Source organism: Empidonax traillii, unplaced genomic scaffold (assembly GCF_003031625.1).
Source record: "Empidonax traillii isolate 1590-97213 ecotype Southwest subspecies unplaced genomic scaffold, ASM303162v1 scaffold554:size495636, whole genome shotgun sequence".
NCBI lineage: Eukaryota > Metazoa > Chordata > Aves > Passeriformes > Tyrannidae > Empidonax > Empidonax traillii.
The window spans coordinates 170992-191548 of NW_020955747.1; the positions used below are offsets into that span (position 1 = coordinate 170992).

General features: G+C 46.0%; 1 protein-coding gene across 3 annotated transcripts in view; it reads right to left on the reverse strand.

Annotated features, from left to right (window-relative positions):
* The window catches only part of BOK (BCL2 family apoptosis regulator BOK), a 33747-nt gene extending 23043 nt beyond the window's left edge, over positions 1-10704 (reverse strand). For all 3 annotated transcript variants that reach the window (XM_027897690.1, XM_027897691.1, XM_027897689.1), the window contains exons 1-3: positions 10412-10704; positions 9200-9558; positions 5232-5360 (exon numbers count right to left, since the gene is read on the reverse strand). In XM_027897690.1, coding sequence (XP_027753491.1) covers positions 5232-5360; positions 9200-9422 — 352 coding nt within the window. In that variant the 5' untranslated portion in view covers positions 9423-9558; positions 10412-10704. The remainder of the gene's footprint in view (positions 1-5231; positions 5361-9199; positions 9559-10411) is intronic.
* Positions 10705-20557: the final 9853 nt, after the last annotated feature.

The following is a 20557-nucleotide window of genomic DNA, read 5'->3' on the forward strand; positions in this document are numbered from 1 at the left end:
GCTGATGATATCTCTGGGACTGGCTTATACTCAGCTTTAGTGTAAGTCAGTTATACAGTTCTCCATCCCTGCAGAAATGTGGATCCTCAAATCTCGAGTTTCATGAACCAAAGTTACCCAAAATTCCAGGGAAGAGTTCACTGGCTTATTCCCAAGTTTTTATTGACCACACTCTTTAAGTATCTGAAGCAAGTCCATTAGCTCTGAGATATTTACATGGAAGTAATGAAGACTGACAGGGCTGAGGTCACTCTGGTACAGAAAGACAGCTGCAGTCTTGTTTAAGTTTTAAACCCAAGTTTCTCTTTCCAACAGAAGAAAAGTGCATCCACAGCTGATGAAAAAGATAAAGGCTCAAGAGACCCATGACTTGCCCAGAACACAGGAAAGCAGTTTACTCTAAGACACATCAGTCCAGGGAGAATGGCAAGGAAGCCCTTCAGCTGCAGCCTCCCTGTCAAGGTTGTTCCGTAGTGGTACCTGCGGCAGGACTTGCACAAGGTGAGGGCTTTCCCGGCACATGGAGAGAACCCCTCTCCCTTTCACTGGACAGCAGAAAGAGGATGAGCTGTTGGACAGTGCTTATCATGGTGATGGATGTGGAGGGCTTGGTGGTCACATCCTCTCTCCAGAGCATGTCCATCAGGGTCAAACCAATCTTTCAGTCTGCTTTTCCTGTTACCAGCACAGCCAGGTCATGGGGGCGGGGGGTGGGAGGAAATTGCCTCCTGATTTTCATATGTCTATTGTCACTGCTGGAGGCAGAAGATGGAGACAGCTGGCTGGGCTCCTCACCTGCAACAGCAGGACACAGCTTATGCTCTTGTTCTCACCTGATGTAGGGGAGCTCTGAAACAAAGGAAGAGCAGACATCTCCACAGGGGGCCTGTGGCTGGTCCCCCTGCCCAGGAGGGCTCCAGAAGCCATCCAGCCCCAGACAGGACAGGACAGGACAGGGGAACGTGCCTCAGCAGCCCTCCTCTGCACTTTTCCAGGACACCAGCTCCATTAACTTTTTTCTCTCAAGGACTCCCTTGGAAGAGGCAGAGGAGCACAGTCTACTGAAAGGGCAGTGCCTCTGTCTGCCACGATGTCCAGGCCAGCTTCAGGGTGACACTAGTGTGAGGCATCTCTCAGGATAAGCTGGAATTGCATCTGGCCAGTGTACATGAGCAGCGAAGACACATCATCTTGCTCCAAATTCCTCAAAAGGCTTGGCTGCCATCCATGCTGGGTGAAATGGGCACACATCACCAGGCAAGACAATCCATTCATAGGCCTTCCCACTGTGTGGACTAGCATGCACAGGAGAGAACAACAACAGGGAATGGAAAACTGGTCCAGAAGGGAATGATCAAAACAGAGAAACCTCCAAAACTTCTGCTCACAGAGATGGAACAAAAGGATATGGAAAAAGTGAAGAGCTGCTTAGAAGGTATTATAAAAAATAAGAAATACAAGATGCAGACTCAAGGCCAGCCATGGAGTCGAAAGTATGTAAACACTGGCGAGCCCAGGGGAAAATGAATTAGCAAGAGAGGAGTGCTCTTGAAAGTGTTCCTGCTCATATGAGCCTGCCTGCCCCAGGGGAGAGCTCAAGAAGCCATGAGACATGGCTGTGCGGTCTCAGAGCACCACACTACCCAAGGTTACTCAAATAAACTTCCCTCTGCTCCACTCGGCATCAAAGCCTCACTCACAAGTCAGACCTAAAAGAAACATGATCCAGTGCTACATTTCAACAGCTGGAAGAATACAGCCAGACACAATATGCTTTGGTGGAGAGAAAGAAGCCAAGAAGGATGTGCACAAGGCAGGGAGCTCGAGTCTTAAGGCCTAAGCAATGAGGGAGCAGTAGGATGCATTTCTAACAGCATTCCATAGAACGACAGAAAGGTTTGGGCTGGAAGGGAACTCAAAGTTCATCTCGCTCCACCCCAGAATCACAGAATCAACTAGGTTAGAAAAGACCTCTGAGACCCTGGAGTCTAACCTATGACCTAACAACACCTTGTCAACCAGACCATGGCACTGAGTGCCACATCCAGTCTTTCACCAGCCTAGCAGCTCTTACAAACAGCAGGGGACTGTTTCCTTAGGAAAGGAAAACGCCTGTCCCTTTTCTACTTTTGTTTCTCCACCAAGTGACCCCTTCCTTCTGGGATTTATTCAAATAGCTAATGTAAATGTCAGCTCAGCTAGGCCCCAATCCACAACCTGTAAAGTCAGGGCAGAGTCTCCTGCTGCCTGCAGAGCAGCTTTGGAGCACACACCAGAACCAATGGTAACATCGCAGAGGTGATGCTGCTGCAGGTCCTTCACCATCCAAAGCAGATCAGGGCTCTGTGGTGCACATCTCCACACAGATGAGCTCTCCTCACCCTGAAGAACTAATGGGTTGCATGGAAACAGGGGAGCAAAATATAGCTTGACCTTTACCATAGTCTCTTCTCCCAGATGCCAAGCAACAGGACAAGAGGAAATCGCCTGAAGTTGCCCCAGGGGAGATTTAGATTGAATATTAGGAAAAATTCCTTCACTGAAAGGGTGGTCAGGCATTGAAACAGGCTGCCCAGGGCTTAGTCAAGACTCGTAGACAGCAGGGACAGGAAAAAGCACAGCCAGAGCTACACTGTAAAGACTCAAAACCAGACTGGAGCGTGGAAGACAGACATGTGAGAGATTAAGGAGAAAACCTCTCCAGCAAGAAAGGATCAAAATCCCCCACTCTCTTGTGGAAAGGCATTGTGAGTGACTAGTGGGACTCCCCAGGCTGTCTAGGCACTGCAGTGCCAGACTGTAGCTGTTTTCTTAATAAACTGCACAGTGAAAAACAGCCTGAGATGGTTTAGCCCTTGGTAATTGGTATGAAAACTCAGACAGAACTTGAATGTCTGGTTTCCTTTGCTCAATAAGAGCCTCTTTCCTCTGAACTATGAAAAAAAAAAAGAAGTAAGGAATGAGTGTTTGGCTGTCACAGCCAACTCTGATTTGCTGGATTTAGCATTAAATGCTGAGTCTTGAGACTGCAGTAGGATCCAGGAATGTTAAAAATCAGCATTCTCCTCTGCCACTCAGCAACTTCTACCAAGAGAAATCACAATAACAAGTTGATAAAAGCAATTGAATACACAACCCCCAGCAGAGTGGCAGAGATGAGAAAGAACTAAAAACAAGGCATAGAGAGCACTGGGAAGGTTTGAATCCACCCCCTGTGCAGCCATCCCACCGCCAGCCATTTCTGCTGCACGGTGTCCCCAGACAAGGAGCAGCACTGGCAACAGAGCCTGAGCCTGGGTTTCTACCATGCTCCCAAAGTCTCCAGCATTGCCAGCCTCACAGGGCTGAGCTCAGATTTCATTCTTACTACCCTGAAAACCAAGGGTTTTGTACCAAGAATTATGACTCCTAGCTTTAATTTTAAACCATCCACGCCTTGCGTTTGACTCCTGAGCTGAGAAGCTGAAGAGCGCCAAAAAATGCAGCTCTCAATGAATTTGTCAATATGCATTGAGGGCAGGATTCCTAGAAGGCAGCAGGGCTTTCTCCCCAGCATCATGTTTATGCAGCTTAGCAGCACACATAGTCTGCTCCACTTGCAGCCATCCACCTTTCTGGCTTAGGTTCCTGTGTCACTGGAGGTGGGCCAGTTCTGATCTAGTCAGCTCTAGTCATTTAAGAAGACCACCTACTCACCTGCAATGCACATACCTGAGCCTGCCAACCTGACCCTTGTTTTTCTGTAATCCTTTAAGCAAGTAAAGCTCAGCACCAAGTGACAAGACAGGGCACCTGCCCTTTGAACACAGCCACACTCAGACATTCCTGCTATACTTGTCTGGCTCTTGCTTTCTGAGCTCACAGGACCTCCCAGGCCAGCCCTGTGTAAAGGCAGTCTGCATCCCAGGCATCTCTGAAAGGCTGCTGAGAGCTGCAGTACCAGCCACCCAATCCAATTCCATCCATTTCCTATGACACAGCATCAATTTCCCCTAACTCAGGGAGTAAATCTGCCCTGCTTGACCTGCCAGGAGCCCTGCCTGAGCAGTCCCTCTTGGAGATCTATTTTGCCATTGCTGTGATTCTAGGGAGGATCCATTCTCTCCACCACAACACACTTCACACCTTCTCCATTTCAAGGCTTCTCCAGGGTGTCAGTGGTTCTGCAAAAAGAAGCATAGCTGATTGTGAAGAGAAAAAGGGTTTAAGTGAGGAAGCTTGTTTGAAAGTACAACAGAAGCCTGGACTTCTATACTGTAGTAACTATTCCCAGTGTGACAAGAGTCACTGCGTCCTGTGACACTTGGCAGGTCATTGTCACTGGTTCCAGTGCTTTCACACTGCTATGCAAGTTGCTGTCTTTGGTTGGTTTTCCTTTTTTTTTTTTTTTGGTTTTGTTTCCAGTCTCTAAGATCTACTGTCCTTCCACAGACAACACAAGACATTGTAGAAAACCTAGGACAATGTCAGGACCTGCCTGATACAAATGTCTGTGTAAAAGGCTTCTCTTCCCTCAGTTCCCACAGGCTGCATTTCCAGTCACTGGCAGGGACTGTTTCCAGGGGAGGCTGAGGTTCCCTTGCAGGAACACAGCACAGGGCATATCTTTGCTTTTGACCATCACTGCTGGAACCAGTCTGACAGCAGCAGCAGAACACTCACATCTAAGCAGGGAGAAAGTTCAAAGCACCTGCCCGTCTGGAACAGCCTTCAGGGCCAAGACTCTACCAATATGAGAAAGGAGGAACATCAGACTCCATCGCAGCTCTGGCTATTGCTGTGGGAAAGGAAGCCAGGAGGAGAGGAACTTCCTTGTGATGAGTTGGTTCTGGCTCCCAGCATCAGCAGCATGAGCTGGAACAAGGGAGACTCCCATGCAATGAACCTTCTGCAGTTGCCAATGGTGAGCAAAGGAGTTTGGAATGAGTGACCTACCCATGCAATGAGGTAACACCACCTCCTATCGAGGAAGGGCAGGAGGTGCCTTCTAGAATGAGCCAGAACCTGCTGGGAGGATATAACAACACAGGGCATTTCCCTGCCAGAACAGAGCTGAGAGGAGCTCTCATTAAATCATTAAAGCAGGGCACACTGCCAAACTGCCCACAGCCCTTTCAGAAACCAGGCTCCACCTTGCAGGCTATCCCAGAAACATGCCTTCTCCGAGACAGGTGGCTCCATCCTGTCCTTTTCCACCCAGCCCTGTCTGTGTATGTGTCCAGGCACATTACCTGCAGTGAAAATCTGGGCAGCCACTGCCAGGAAGGCGTCTGTCACCACCGTCTCTGAGTGCAGCGAGATGTTCAGTTGGCGGGCGATATTCCGGTAGACATTGGGGCGAATGTATTCCAGCTCATCCCCTGGGAACAAACAGCCAGGAGTCAGCACACACAACACCAAGGCATGCTCTCACCGTGTAGGAGCTACAGTTGGGGCCACCCCACAGATCCCTTCAGCCAAACAGACTGAACCACAGCTCCACCCGAGTTTAAGCAGACAGCAGAGTGCTTAGGGTCGTTTAGATGCAATTCCCTAGCACCTGCACCCTCCTTTCCCAATATGCCCCGTGCCTGGCACTTCTGAACAGAGTGGGGACAGCCCATGGCCCTGTGTCAGTGGTGTAGCTGCAGTAATCCCTGAAATGCTGTTCCCAGGCTGGCTGCCTGGCTTTCCTTCAACACAGGAGACAGTCTCCAGATAAGCAAAGCCATCTCATTTTATTTCAGAAGTGAGAAAGAGGCATGCACATCCATGTAAGCTTCTGAGAGATACGCCCTTTCCCAGCACCCCATCAGGCATGTACAAAAACGCCTGAAAGCACATGAGAGCAACTCAAGAATGCTGGAGGCTGATGAAAGCCAAGGATCCACCCAGAGCTGCACAACATTAAGTGAGCAAACAGACTCTCAGTTCAGCTGTTTTACACTCACACAGGCAGAGCACTGATCTGGAGTTCTTTCTCTCCTCCAAAAGGTTAAAGTGATGTTCATTTGTATGCCTGACTCCTCAGGAGCAAGGTTCCTGACACACAGAGACATATGCTTTCACCTCCAGAGTGTTTTTTTCCCAGCTGGGAAATGGCTGGAGGTGTCAGGCCAGCTTGAAGACCAAGATGGAATTACTAAGGACAAACAGAGAACCTCCTCCCACAGGACTGATCAATGGAGCTTGGGAAATAACAGTAAAGCTTTTCCTCTGTAGCAAAACAACCAAGGAATTTCGCTCTCTGTAGGGGATCATGGATATTTAATGATGGTTTCATGGCTGCTGTAGGAGCATGACACGACACATCACATAAGATCAAGGTCCTTTGTGCACAGAGAGTCCTACGGCTTAGATTTAGGACACACTGTGCTCTTCCGCAAAGGGTGCTCTGGGAAGAGGAAGAGCTATCCCAACAGCTTTACCTCCCACTGCAAGATCCAGGTGACTTGTCCCAGCCAGAGGGCAACTGATCCTCCTCAAAATTTCATTTATATGGGAGCTAAAATGGAAGATGCCACCGCAATCAGGAGCTTGTTCCAGAGTCATTAGCTGGTCCTTAATTCATTTAACTGGCACTCAGCACAGTCAAAACCCAGCTCTACAGAATTCCACAGCTGAGCTCTCCTGGCTCTTTCTGAGTATGGGATTGTCCCAGTCTAATGGCAAGAGGAAATCCTGCCAACACATGGTCAGCCCCGATAAGAAGAAACCTTAGCTGCACTACTCAACAGCTGTTTTCTCCTCACAGGCAGCACAAAGGCTTCCCGGTAAATGTAAGGAAATGGGGATAGCCCTAGTTAGCTGTGAGGGAGGCACGGGAGGCTGGGATCAGCACTTGGTAGCCTGCCATAGTTACAGCTTCTAATAGGCAGTGCCTGGAGGCCCCAGATGAGATCAGGGTCTGTTTGGAAGCACACATGCCCCACCCTACAGCAAGGCACAGGGCAGACAGGAGCATCTGCGGAGGGAAAGCATTCCCTGTCCCAGCAGCAGTCCCAGGACCTCTCCTGCAGCACGTTACATTGGTGCTGATCTTCAGTGCCCTTGTTCAGATGTCTGACTTTGCAACATTTAGAGCAATTCTGGGGCTTCTCCTCCCTCCAGTGATTAAGGAGAAGTCAGCAGGGGAGCAGTGACAGTTCCCATGCGCAGAAGCTCATTGCAGTGGTCAAACGGCTTCCCTGGGCCTTGGCCAGAGGAAATACAAGTTCAGATAAACCAGAGCTCTGACACACACAGCAGTTTGGTCTGGGGTGCCTCATTTTGCCACATCATTAGGTTTTACCACTTCTGACTCATTAATTGCACTAATTATCTGCTAAGCCTCACTGAGCTGATGGGCTCTTGCTCCCCAAGACTGCAACTGCATTGCCTGTGCCCAGCACCCCTGCTGGCCCATCAGTCAGTTCACTGGACTCTCTACATCTAAGGCAGCTAACAAATACTCCAACTTCTCATCTCCACAGGCTTCTCAGCACTATTACAGCAGAAAAAAATGGCCTGGCTTGTTGCACTGCTTAGGAAGTGGCTAAGGACTACCATTCCTGGCAGGTGGCTGGATACCACTCAGCCTTGTGCTGGTGAGAGCAGCAAAGGGGAAAAGAAAGGGATGGGCCATATGACAAGTGGAGTTCCTGAAGAAACAGGACAGAAAAAACTCTTCATCCTAATGAGGAGGAACTGCTCACCCTTCTTGTTGCAAAGGTACCACATGGCGCTCTCCAAACAGATTTACTCAGAGAAGCCGCCAAGTTCCAAGGACTATCAGCCAAATCTTTCCATCTGGACATAGATAAGTAACAGGAGAGTCACCCAGGAGACGCCTTCAGATCCAGTGTGCCACCTGCTTGCCCTTCAACATGTTCCTGGCCACCCACAGAAGATCTGGTTGAAAGCAAATAAATCTCAACCCTCAACCCATGCAGAAAGGGAGGACAAAGAAGCAGCGAGATTGACAGAAGAACAGCAGGAAAAAAATCACCCAAAGATCAAACAACAACTGGAAACAAAAACAGAATTCAGCATAGGAAAGAAAAAGTGAAAAAGAACAAATTAAAAAAAAAAAGTCAATTAAAAGAAAGACAGCTATGCCTTAAAAAGAACTCAAACAGAGGTAGAAATGGGAGAAACTGGGGAGACCAGCCCTGGTCCTGAGTTTGCCAGGCCCAGTTAAAGGTTATTTCACCAGACTTATTTGAACTCTGGCGTAATTAAATCAGATGCAAAAGCTGGTGGTAGTTTCCAAGCCAGATGTGAACTAAAACACCAGCCTGCATGCAAATAGGGATGTTGGAAGCAACCTGCAAGAATGAGGGTGCTGGGATCCCAAAAGACAAGCAGCTAGACCTGAGCACACAGGATGCTGTAACACAAAACAAAAGGCCAGGCAACTGACAGCATTAGAGGGTGCTCCTGGTACATACACAGCTCTAGAGCATGTCTTCAAATCACAGCCTTCAGGCATGACCTTCAGACTGCTCTCCCTGCAGCCCCCGCAGTTGCTGTGCCATGAGGGGGGCACCAAATGGCACCATATGACAGGCAACATCAGCCAAACTCCTCCCTGCTCCAGCAAAAAGCAAGAAACTCAGGTCTTGTGGAATGATTAGGATAGATGAAAGAAGATTAAAAACACACTGTCATCCAAAAGCAGCTTTCATAAAATCTCCAATGCATATTTTGGAAGCCAGCTTCCTCCAAATTAAAGGTCCTTGCAGCTGTGTGAGCTAGTGCCGAAGCCCAGATCTAGAGGCAGCACTGCCCTACTAGATGCCAGGCTCGGTTGCTGGATTGCATCATGGCAGCAAAGTCACTCAGGTCTGGAGAAAACACTGCAAGACCACCTAAAATGCCCAGCTGAGAAAGACTGCTGGAAGTACTGTGAGAACTGTTTCACAGCTGGAGTCCTGTGCAGACAGAATTAGTTTGCTGTTGGGCTTTCTTGGACCACATCATGATTTTGAGTTGTTGTAAGTCCTCAGAAAAAAGCAGCTCTGCAGAAACCCTGTGCTGAGCAGTGCTCCAAGGGACTGAGGAAACCCAAGCAAAAGAGCTGTTTAGGGAAGACCACGAAAACCAAAACTAAATGCCCCAAGCAGAAAAGAAAAGAAAACCCTCTATATCGTCACTTGAAAAGCCTCTTCCAGAAACCTTAGTCTGGTGCAAATTGCTCCACAAAGTTTCAGTTCCCCCCCCAGTACCGGCAGGGACTCACCTAGTCTCAGCAGGATGGTGGACACCTCGGCCAGCTTACCCCCAGGCACTGGGACGTTGTACTCGGGTTTGCTCCAGCTGACACCCGCCCGAATCAGCCTTGAGTTTATGTAGTCTCTGCAGAGAGCCTTGGCTTGGGACACAAGCTCCTTGTCCGTGGGAGACCTGTCAAAAACCTCCATCACTTCTGCAGCAAAGACTGAGGAACGGCGCAGCACTTCCATCCTCAGCTGCTGAACCCACACCTCTGCACGCGCTGGCTGGAAGGCTGAGCCAGTGCCTTTGATGAGCAGTCCCTCAATCTCGTAGTTTGTCACAACTCCCAGCAGCTCTTCTCCACAGGCCAGTTTTTCATTTTACCTGGTGAATAAAAGCACCTGTAAGTCCTCTAGCATCACAGCAAAGATGTAACTCAGAAGCCCAAGAATACAGTTACACTAAAGTCAGTAGTAACACACTTGTACCGGTCCATCTGACAGACAAGGGGCAAAGTCTTTCATCTTTTGGCCTCTCTGACTTCCCTTCTAGAATCCTGTCAGCATGGTCAGAGCTGCAGCATGGAAGGGCTGCAGTTCTGAAGTCTGGAGGTGTTTCCTCTTTTCCAGTTCAGATTTGGCAGTTCTAGAATTATCCGTCAAAGAGACTACATGGTCAGAGCGCGGAAACAATTCATAGAATGTGTAGACAATCTCAGCTTGTTTCAATTAAACTGGAAAAAAAAAAAAAAAGAATCCCAAATACCGGCTACTGTTACCTCAACCAGATGTCAACAGACATTCCAGCTCAGTAGGTCATGGATCTTTCTGAAGAAATGGCACTATTGCAAAAACAGGGGTATGGGAGCATTTGGGATGTTTCAATAGAGACAGTTTATTACATTCTCAGTTTAGGTTTTGGTTCTGCCACTCTTTTTCCCCAAAGCAACATGCATACTGCTTCTTGAAAACCCCTAGGAGTAGCAGAGAGAGCAAAACAGAAAAGTAGATTTTTACAAAGCTTTAAAAAGAGCAACTTGAAAATTTCTTCAGTCACCTCAATTCATCTGAGTTTTTAACCCAGTGCTGATTTCAAAGTCAGAGTCAGACCAGTCTTTATTCAGATGCTAGTAAATGCATTTTTTCAGTCTGCAATTTCAGACACCTACTTACAATGACGATTTTCAAACAAAATAAAGCCAGTCATTTCTGTTTATCCCAAGGAAAAATATATTTACCTCTCATGTTGCACTTTTTCCCCCTCAGTGATTTCTTTTTGGGTTTGGTTTCACGTTTCTTTAGAAGATCTGCATCACTGAATACCTGGTTTAGGATTCATAGGTTACTGTCACACTTCTCTGGAGAGCACTAGCCTCCTCTGCTGTGCTCTCTGCAGGGCTCACGCCAGTGCCTCCTTCCCCATCTGTGTCAGCCCTGCATCCTGGCTGCACTCCACTGGGATCCTTGGGGCTTGCTCTCCTGCTTTTAAGGCACCCAGGCACAGAGGAAAGCTTCTGGCTTTAGCCTTGTAAGGAAGATGAAATAACCGGGAGGTGGGGTTGCTACAGCCAGAGAGCGACGATTTCTCCTCCCCTTTCTTCTCTCTTAAGGAGGTTCTTCCTTTTTCTTTGTTGGGCTTTGTTCAAGGAAACCCACGACTTTGGGGTGAGAGTGAGAGCATAATTTCTGGACCAGGTTACCCACGTAACAGACAGTGATGAAAGCACTGCTGAAACAGGAACAGCTCCTGCTGAATTCCCACTGCAGCTTTTCCAGAGTCGAAGTTGGCCAGTCATTTTCATACGGTAGCCAAGTGGGGGAACTACACACTGTCATACTTACAACCATGGGTTAGTTCTACCTATTCAATTCCCTCCATCATTTTGGACTTTGTCCCTGCCCATGACAGGGGGTTGGAACTAGATAATCTGTAAGGTCCCTTCACACCCAAACCATTCTGTGATTCTATGATGATTTTACGATTAACAAGGAGAGCCACAGCTCAGGGCTAAGGCAAGCGGCGTTTGCATTTCCCCAAGGTACGAGTAGTCTGGTTAAAAAAAAAAAATTAAGTGGGTTTGCTGACAGGAAATAGTTTTTCCAGAATGAAGTGTTTTGCAGGAACATGTCAATTTTATCTCCGTATATTAAGAAAACCAACACATAAGGTTCAAGGAAAACATTTCAACTAGTTCCAATATATTTATAAATTCATTTCAACATCAACTTCTTGTTGCAACATTATGGTATTGATGCCATAATGCTCAACTTTCTTCCATGTGCTTGTGTGATACCATTTCATCTCAATAAACCATATACAAATGTTGGCCTTTTGTGTTATGATTTGAAACAAAAGAAGTTTTAGTAATAGAAGTTTCCTGCAGCCAAGAAATTCTACCAGCCCAAACACAAATTCTCCCCAACAAATAACAATTTGTAGATTAACAACTGAGTATGTGGCATGTTTAAAACACAGAAGTGAGAAAAAACTGTTGAGATCTTGTTGCCTTCAAGAAAAGACAGAGGCAAGTACACCTCTGCAAGGTGCTGATCACAAAAATGCCCCAAGTATAACCTGCACCGCTGCTGGCCTCAAAATTGAGGGATAAAAAGGAACAAAAGAACGGCATGAAAAAGCCTTCTTATGTGACGTATCGAACACTCTGGCCAGCATCCAACACACAACTCACGCACAGATTAACACAGAGCATGTTGGCTGCCATTAACTGGATTGCAGGAGACTGCTTTGCTGTGTTGGAGGAGGGAGGGCTGAGGTACCTGATACCCTGGAGCAACGGATCTTCTTTCTGAGCTGGCTCTTTCCTGGGAAAGGAGCAGGGTTAAGGAGACGTATACGTATGCAGCAGTAGCCAGCTGGGACCTCAGCTCAGCTCGATGTGATAATGGTAAGGTAGCAACAGTGGCTGTGCTTGTCCAGCATCAGACGTGTTTGCTCAAAGATTCTCTCAGAAATCTGGTTTTATCCAACAGCCTTCCTGAAATTTAAATATAGACAGAGACCCATCCCATAGATGCTGAAATCAAGACTCCAGAGACCCTGTGCTGCTGCCCACCCCTAACCCAGCCCTTCCCTGCAGAGTGGGCCTGATATTCTCTTGGAAAATCATATTCTTGCCTTTGCAACCCTGAGGGCTGAAAAAATCATTAAAATTTATGTCTTAGCTTCCTGTAGCAGCTGACAGCTTGAAATAGGAGCCCTATCTAAACTGCCCCTATTCAGCAGGGCTCTGAAACAAAGATGAGTGCTTAAATATCAGTATTGCTTAACTAATGATAATGTTTCCCAGAATTCTGGCAAATATGCAAGGGCCACAGTGCCTCCCAGCTCCCCACGGGTGCCAATCTCGTCCCACGTGTTCCCTGCCCAACTGTCACAGCATGCAGCACCCCCTCAACTTCCACCCTGCTGCAAAGACACAAAAACTAGAAGCATGAGGGCTGTGTATAATAAACCAAACTTTGTATTACCTAAAAAAACCCAGCCAACAGTGCATGGTATTCTACCTGTGTTATTCACACACTAAAAATACAGCCTCACACTGAAAGATGCCTTTGTAAGTAAAAATAGATGAAACTACAGCATAAAATACTCAGCTGACTGCAAAAGGACAGGGCGTTACAATCCAAGGAGCTGTCGGTGTAATTGGAGCCCCTTTTTCCATAGTATGTTTATGCTTAGAGACTTGATCTATAATGGGAAAACCCCTGTAGCAAAGGAGTGGCAGGAAACAGTGCAAAAGCAGCTTGTATCGCCCCAAACCACTGCTGCCAGTGTAGCTATTACTGGCATGACAGTGTTCTGGATGGAACAACAGGTTTCACACCACAGCTCTTGTCTTTCTCAGGTGGAGTGACCGTAACAGCTTGGAACACTCCTTTAATAAGACCAGGGGACCACAGAGATATGACTACATTTTATAAGCATATAAAGTGGGAACAAAGCCTGGGGAAGCCACATCAGCGAGAACACAGCAATAGTCTAAATGTGGGCAGCTTCTGCTCAATATTAAATCGTTTAACAGCAAAAGAAGGCAGTCTCTGGAAAGACTTTTTAGCATTCGCAGTGGAAGTAAAATAACCAGTGAATTGAGAGCACGCTGAGTTTATGAAAGGGTCTGCATGATACGAATGCCCATAAGAGCACAAGAATAGCCCCAAGGGCCCTAGGAGGTCATTCAGCCTTGTGTTCCCACAGCCCGGTTCCTATCGGAGTTATTGTTCTGTCTCACTCTGCAGTGCCTGTCCCAGCCACCTCACACAGCCTGCAATTCCAGCGAAACCTACATGCTGTAACACAGAGATCCCACGTTATAACCACCTGCACAGCAAGGACTTTGAGAAGCAGAAGGATGCCAAAGACACAGAGTTGATCTCCAGAGAGCCAGGGAAGCAATCCTGCTAGCTTCTACCCTTTACAAGAGATTTCCCAGCAGAGACGAGATGCTCTGGCAAAACCCTGGCACCACAGGCAGACCAATGCCTTCCACCAAACCATCCCTGAACCCCGTTCAGCATTATTTCACCCAGTTTAACATACAGTCTTATCTCCCCTGAGTCTTCCTGTCTGATTTTTGCAGCAATACTTTGAGTCTCTGCTTGTGAAGTTATCACTTACCACTGTGAAAACATGTACAATGTCAGGCTTTGGGCTACAAAGCTGTGCAGGGAGGTTGGAAGAAACACTTCTTTTCACATAGAAATATTTTGCCAGCTGCAACAGGAAAACAATACATGGAAATAGCAGTTTAATGGGACTTAACCAAAACACTGAGGCTTTTTGAACATTTTTCTTGTTTCTGAAGGCCTTGATTCAAAGCCTCCTCACAGCCAAGCAGTGAGTTGTATCAGCTGCTTGATGGGAGCACTTGGGAGCACCTTTCTTGGAGGAGGATTTTGCAGTGCAAAGTGCCACATGCCAGACCGAAGAGGCTGTGTCACAGTCAACTTATCTTCCACAGCCATCAGACAATTCTCCTTCAGGAGGATACAGGTCTAGTGACTTATACACATCAAGATTAGCTATCAATCCATTACTTTGGGTTCTGATGTAGATTAGCACTCTTACCCAGTATTTTCTTCTCTTAACCCACTGCCACGGCCCACTGTCACTCTAGACACAACTTCTTTGTTATCCATATGTTTGGACAAAGGCAGAACAGAGATATGGTGTACTCCAGAGCTCATATACAAACACAGTGAAGGGAAAACTGTAGCAGGAATTTAACGTTAGCATAGGAGTTGAATCATAGAACCTGTATTCCTGACTCTTATTCTGGAAATGTTGTCCAAGAAGAGTTTTTGTTGCTACACAGGCAGCACTGAAAGACAGCAGCTTCTAGCTATGTCTAGGACTTTGACGATGCTGCATCATCTGCTTAAGAACCTAATTGCATAGATATAACTGTTTTGTTTGCCTTCTATCTTCTAATTTGTTTCCAAGTGGCTCATTTTACTGAATGGATCATCTCACAAGCCAAGAAGGCAGCAGACACAAAGAAATAAGAAGTTTTAAGTTATTCAACAGTTGGAGTTTTGTTTTGAAACACAAATAAAATATTTACCACCAAAATTTCTCTTTTGGTAGGAAGAATATGTCTAATAAGGTCACTGTCCTCAAGAGAGCAGAGTTCTCTTCCCTTTCAAGCTCTTACCAATAAAGGCAGAGAGTAAGCCTTTGTCTCACTCTAGGAACTGACCACCCACAAGGTTTGGGAATCAGTTCATGCTCACACACATGATACATGTAGATGCACAAGACAGGAAGATGCTTCTGCCTGCAATGATCCCAAAATCTCAAGAGCTTGAGGGGAGTGCAGGCACTTCTGCACCGGTTCAGCAGCATTCATGAGCTCTGACATTTGTCTGTGGCTGCGAGACACGTGCTGGCAACACAGACTTGTCCCACATACGCACAGGGATTGCTGGATCTGATAACCAGAGGGCAGGACTCTACCCTGCACACATCTTCATCCTCTAAACCTGCTCCAAGGGATTTAGACTCAAACTTTGCATATCCAGAATGTAATCCTACTTGTAATTAAACCCTTGGTGACTTTTGGAAAACCTCTTCAGCATCTTCAGTCTTAACCTCTATGGCTGGGCAGGGCAGCAGCTATGCTCTTAAAATAACTGTCTTCTCAAGGTCTCAGACAAGGAGGAGAGGCTGATTTCTCTAGTCTGCACAGATCAGTTTTGCAGTGCATGATTGCTTCATACACGGTATTGTACCATAGAGCACCTCCATTGGGATGGATTAGTTTAGCTGTTCCACCCTAATTGCCAGCAAAACACTTCTGCATACTTAATACACCTCTAGACTTTGTACAACTCCATTCTGCCAAAAGTTTTCTTCAAGGTTGCATTGGTAAACAAGATTTACCCCTCTTACTCACTGGAGCAGTATAGAGATGGGTTTTTCTCAGCAGCAGGGTCAGCTACAGCAACCTTTGTGTCCAGCTGTTCATACTCATTCCCAAATTGTCCTTCCCAATTGCACTGCTATAATTTAGTGGTTGCTGGCACTGTGGGCTGGTTCAGGGAGCTGAATGGTTATTTTTCATCTGGATGTGATAAACCTTCCATTCAAAGCACATCTGCAGAGATGTATTAGTACAAGCAAGGTAGCTACAAGCAGAAGGAAAGAAATTCAGCTTTGCCATCAAGACAAATGCCCATGAAACTATAGCACTAGTGTTGGCTGTCCACATAAAAATGCAGCTGCAGTGATCTGGAGGTTCTTCCTGCAGAAGACAGAAAAATGCTGACAGAAGGTAATAAACAGGTCCTCCCGTGAGCACAACGATTGCTCAGCATGTCTGGGCTTTCATGCACTTTTAAGACAACAGCTTTCCTGGCTTCTGATGGAAAAGACTTTAAATAAAAGTGACGGGGAAGGAAGGAACAGGAAGAGATGGCAACATTCTGTTACCTGACACTGAGGTATCCAAATCCTGCACGTACAATAACTACGACTAAAGCAATTCCTTCCTTCTGGCTGAAACATGAGTTTAATCAAGTAGGTGTCCAAAGCAGGGTTAACTTATATTTGTTGACCATGAATTTTATTATCTCCCTTATTTCAACTGGAAACTTTTAGGCTGGAGCGTTTACATGACTGTGAAAGGCAGTTGGGTGCAGTAGCTGCTCTAAGTGTTTGGGATGAGGTGACACGTGCCCACCCATGCTCAGGGAAGAAGGAAAAGCCCACCATCGTTAGTGGTTCCTTTCTAGGCTCCACAGTGCATTCTGGTCATTTTTCTGGGCTCTCAGGAAAGAACTGCTACAGGTCTCGGACCATCAGTTCAGCAAGAACCAGTAAACTCTTGGTGCTCTGCTTCTTGCGCAGCTTGCACATCTCCAGTGCTTCACTTTGCACTGGCATGACAACAGAAAACATCTGGCCAGATGTTAAAAAATATTGCCAAAGACGCTCAGGGTGGATCCACTTTAGTCAAAGTGATTCAAGTCAATTTTAATCATATTTAAGAATCGGTAAGCAGCAAATCCCATTTTGACGTCACTGATTTTAATCTGAGTTTATCTTTATTTCTAAGAGAGGGTGAGCCTCAGACTCACCTGTTTCCTTGTACCTGAACATAGCCCATTGCTATGGTTTCTCTCTCAGCTAAAAAGGAGAAAAGTCATGTGTATTTAAGCAATTCTACAGCTCATACTAATCAGAAATCTGAATGTGTCCAGGGTGTTTTCTACTTAGGCTATTTCAACTTCATCTTGCTAGTGTATGCCCCCTTGAACGTCCATACAAATGCCAATTAAATGAAAATAGAAATAAAATTATGTTTTTAAGTGCTAAATTAATCTATCAAACTTAACATTGAGAAGGTCTCTAGAATGTAGGAAAGGACCTGAGACAGAAAAAAACCACTACACAGAACTGTTCCTATTCAGGTACTGAACTGAGTCAACTGTTGAAATGAATAAGCAGCTGGAGACCAAAAGCCTTCTCTGGGGACAAAGTCAAGACTTCTGAGATATTGCAAGCTCTGAGAAGTCTTTCTTATTGAGTTAGTTCAGTTTGTCATTTGATTATGAGGAGCCAGGTAAGCAAGGGGGGGAGGGGGAATCTACTACATATTGGGCAAGATTTCACAACCTTTCACAAAGAGCCTGAAGAAGCACTCAACATAAGCAATGCTGGCTGCTATTTTACAGTACTCAAATATTTGCCATGCTTTCCATCACTTCAGACTTTCAACAGATGATCACAGCTCTAAAATTTTTATTTTCCAGGAAAGAAAGGGCTTAAATTGGACTTGATGATCTTACGGGTCTTTTCCAACCTAAATGATTCTATGAAATATTTACTGACCTACATGAATAAACTCTAAGGGAAAACTTGCACTAAAAGGTCCCTGTAACATTCCAGAAATTTCACCTGGGTAAGGTGTACACAAACTGGCAATGAGTGCAGTGTCCACAGGTGATTTAGAGGAGAAACCAGCAATACCCTAGCCAGGTTAAATCTGAAGTCTCTCAGCACCAAGGAGGAGATTAGTAAGTGAAACTAGAATTAGGGGAAGTGTTTCTGAAGAATGAAGTAGAAATGCATAAAACTACAGTTCTGGGGAAAAGAGGTATCTCATTTCAGTGAGCAGTTGTAACTTTAGCTGACTTCAGTAATTTCAAGTGAAGTGTTAGTGGTTTAAGGGAGGGAGTCAGTGCTGTTCAGCATCACTGCATGTGGCAAAGACAGTGGGAAATAACACACAGTCAGCTCCCACATTTAAGAACTGCTGCATTGGAGAGGAGCAAGCAATGAGAGAAACACTCCCAGGTAGCTTTCCATTGCCACCAAGACACTGTGGGCAGCTAAGAACATCTCCTTCTCTGGGAGGAAGGCAGCCACTGAGCTGTCTTGTATGCTTCCTGCCAAACATCTGCTGTTTAAGCACAGCAGTGCCCCTCTAGTAGAAGCCTCAAAGTAAGGGTGATGCACAACATGAGTCATTTAATCAATGTTCTTGATATAAAAGAAGCAGGTGCTGCTAATTGTGAGTTATCAGAGCAAAATCAGCAAAATTCCCTCAGACCTGCTCAGGGTCTGTGTCTCTCACTAACTCCCAAAGCATATTTCCACTTGAGGTCTGATTTCTCATTTCCTGGAAATTAAAGGCCAGTTTCTCCAGATAGAAGCCAAAGCAGCATAAAATTTCTGGCTGGCACTAACATACATACAGCATTTTGTTAGGAGGAATATAATCTTTGTGATTTCAGTTCTAGAAGCAGCCATGAGCTCATCAGTCTCACACTGCAGTGGCCTGGAGCGGTTTACATGGATTATGACTGAACCTTGCAGAAACTCATGGGATAGAGCTGTCAATGGTGGCTTTGGCTCAGCAGCAGAGGCCAAGGAAGTGCTCATCAAGTTGATGAACAAGTGGTCATCAAGCTGATGATCAAGATGCTGGCACTCAGTCCTTCAACACAAAGAGGCCTAAGAGACCAGGTAACTTTGCAACTTCTTGGTTTACAAGAGGACAGAAAAAAGTCTTTTCAGAATCCTAATTCCCTCAACTATTTATTCAACCAGGTAGCTCTACAGGTTCCTGTTTAGAAATGTTTCTGGACAAATCTCGTTGAAGATGCTTCTGCTTTTGCAGGCGGTTTGGACTAGATGACCTTTAAAGGGCCCCTTCCAACCGAAACTATTCTGTGAAATGAAAGAGGAGTCTTTAATTTACATGAATTGCTAGTTTTCCCTTCCACAATATGTCTTGGGAGTTCACGGGAGCACGGCAGTCCTTTCCTCTGAAGTACATGCATCTGAACAATTGGTTTTATTTAGTATTATATTTTAGTTTAATGGCTTGAAAAACACGTATTGATAAGAAAATAATGCTGTCAGCAAGGGGAATGTCAGCTATCAAGCCCTCTAACCTCCCCTTCCCTCTAAAACCACCAGGTTTTTGTCCGTAAGACTTTCCATGCTGAACTCAGACCCAGGGATCAGCACTACAATGGCTTTACTCCACTGTGGTTCTCCACACACAGTTGAAACCATGAGTTTCCTTTCCAAGGGGTCTCCAAATGGCTTGCACATATTGAAACTGCCCTCACGAAGCAGCAGTTCAGGCAGTAAAGGTTCAGAAAGCGCTATGGAATTTTGACAGAGGAAAGCTGGAACACAGAGGGGTCAGAAGCGCCTCAGATAACTGAGTTAGGTGATCATTTTGAACTGCAGAGACCTTTCTAAACACAAGTGTGACCACACTGTGGTTTTACCAGAATTACAGCTGAGTACTTCTGTTCCTAATTTGGACATGGGTGAGAAAGTGGGTGTTTGGCCAAGCTGCACGTACAATAGGCAGGAAGTCAAAGCAAGCTTATTTTCTCCAGCAGTTCCAGATAGTACTATCTTTCTCCTTATTTTCCTGGGCGGATAACTCGGAGGGAATTCAACCACATTTAGCAGCTCCAGTTTAAAAGCAGGTAGGCAATTGAAGCACAATGTCATGCTATCAGTTTCAGCATAGCATTTTTTTCTCTGTTTCAAGGAGTATTTACAGTAATTGTCACAGGTATTCTGTGGTTCCAGATAGGAGTTATCCCTGAAGTACTCAGTAAGTGCCAGGTCCATCCCCCTGATAAAGTGTGTGCCAGCACCTATCCTTTATGGCGAGGTCTACTCACTCACCTGCATACAGCTTCCACAAGAGACTAGCAGGAAAGCAACAATCTCTCCAGGAATTACATTAGCCACATCCATTCCTGCCTCAGCACAGCACATCATAGAGGCCTGCAAGAACCTAGGATTCAGCTTCATCGTCTTGAACTGTCTTCCACCATTACCAGAAACCTTGGCTTGGAAGAACATGCATTCCATGCTCTTGGCTTGGAAGAAGGCTAGTTTAATTTAGGGATTAGTCACTGTGGGAAGCAAAGGGATGCTGAGCCAACAGGAGCATCAGCTGCCCTCTGAGCTTTACAGCTGCAAGCGTCACAATCTTGCTTATTCCACTTTGCCAGCAGGATTGGGAGATAAAGGCTCTTTTCTTTGCTCAACACTCAAGACAGCCTTAAGAGCCATAATATCAGCAGAAAGCAAGCCCTGCACAGCCAATATTGCAAGATTTGTAGTGATACAGTCTGAAAGCAGGAAGGAGAGTGTTGCAGCTTTAACAGTCTGCTGCAGTCCCCATACAAGCAGGGATCTCCTGAAGAGCCATCATCAAAGCAAGTGGATTTCCACAGTACCACCTCAGCCTGGTCTATCTTGGTGTTATTAGCATGAGGCTCTAACAAGCTGAGCTAATATCTTGTAAGGTATGGATTCCTCTTTGAATTCCCCCAGCTTTCCTACAACGAGCACAGCTTAAGACCTGGAGCAGGAAACTACTGCCAAA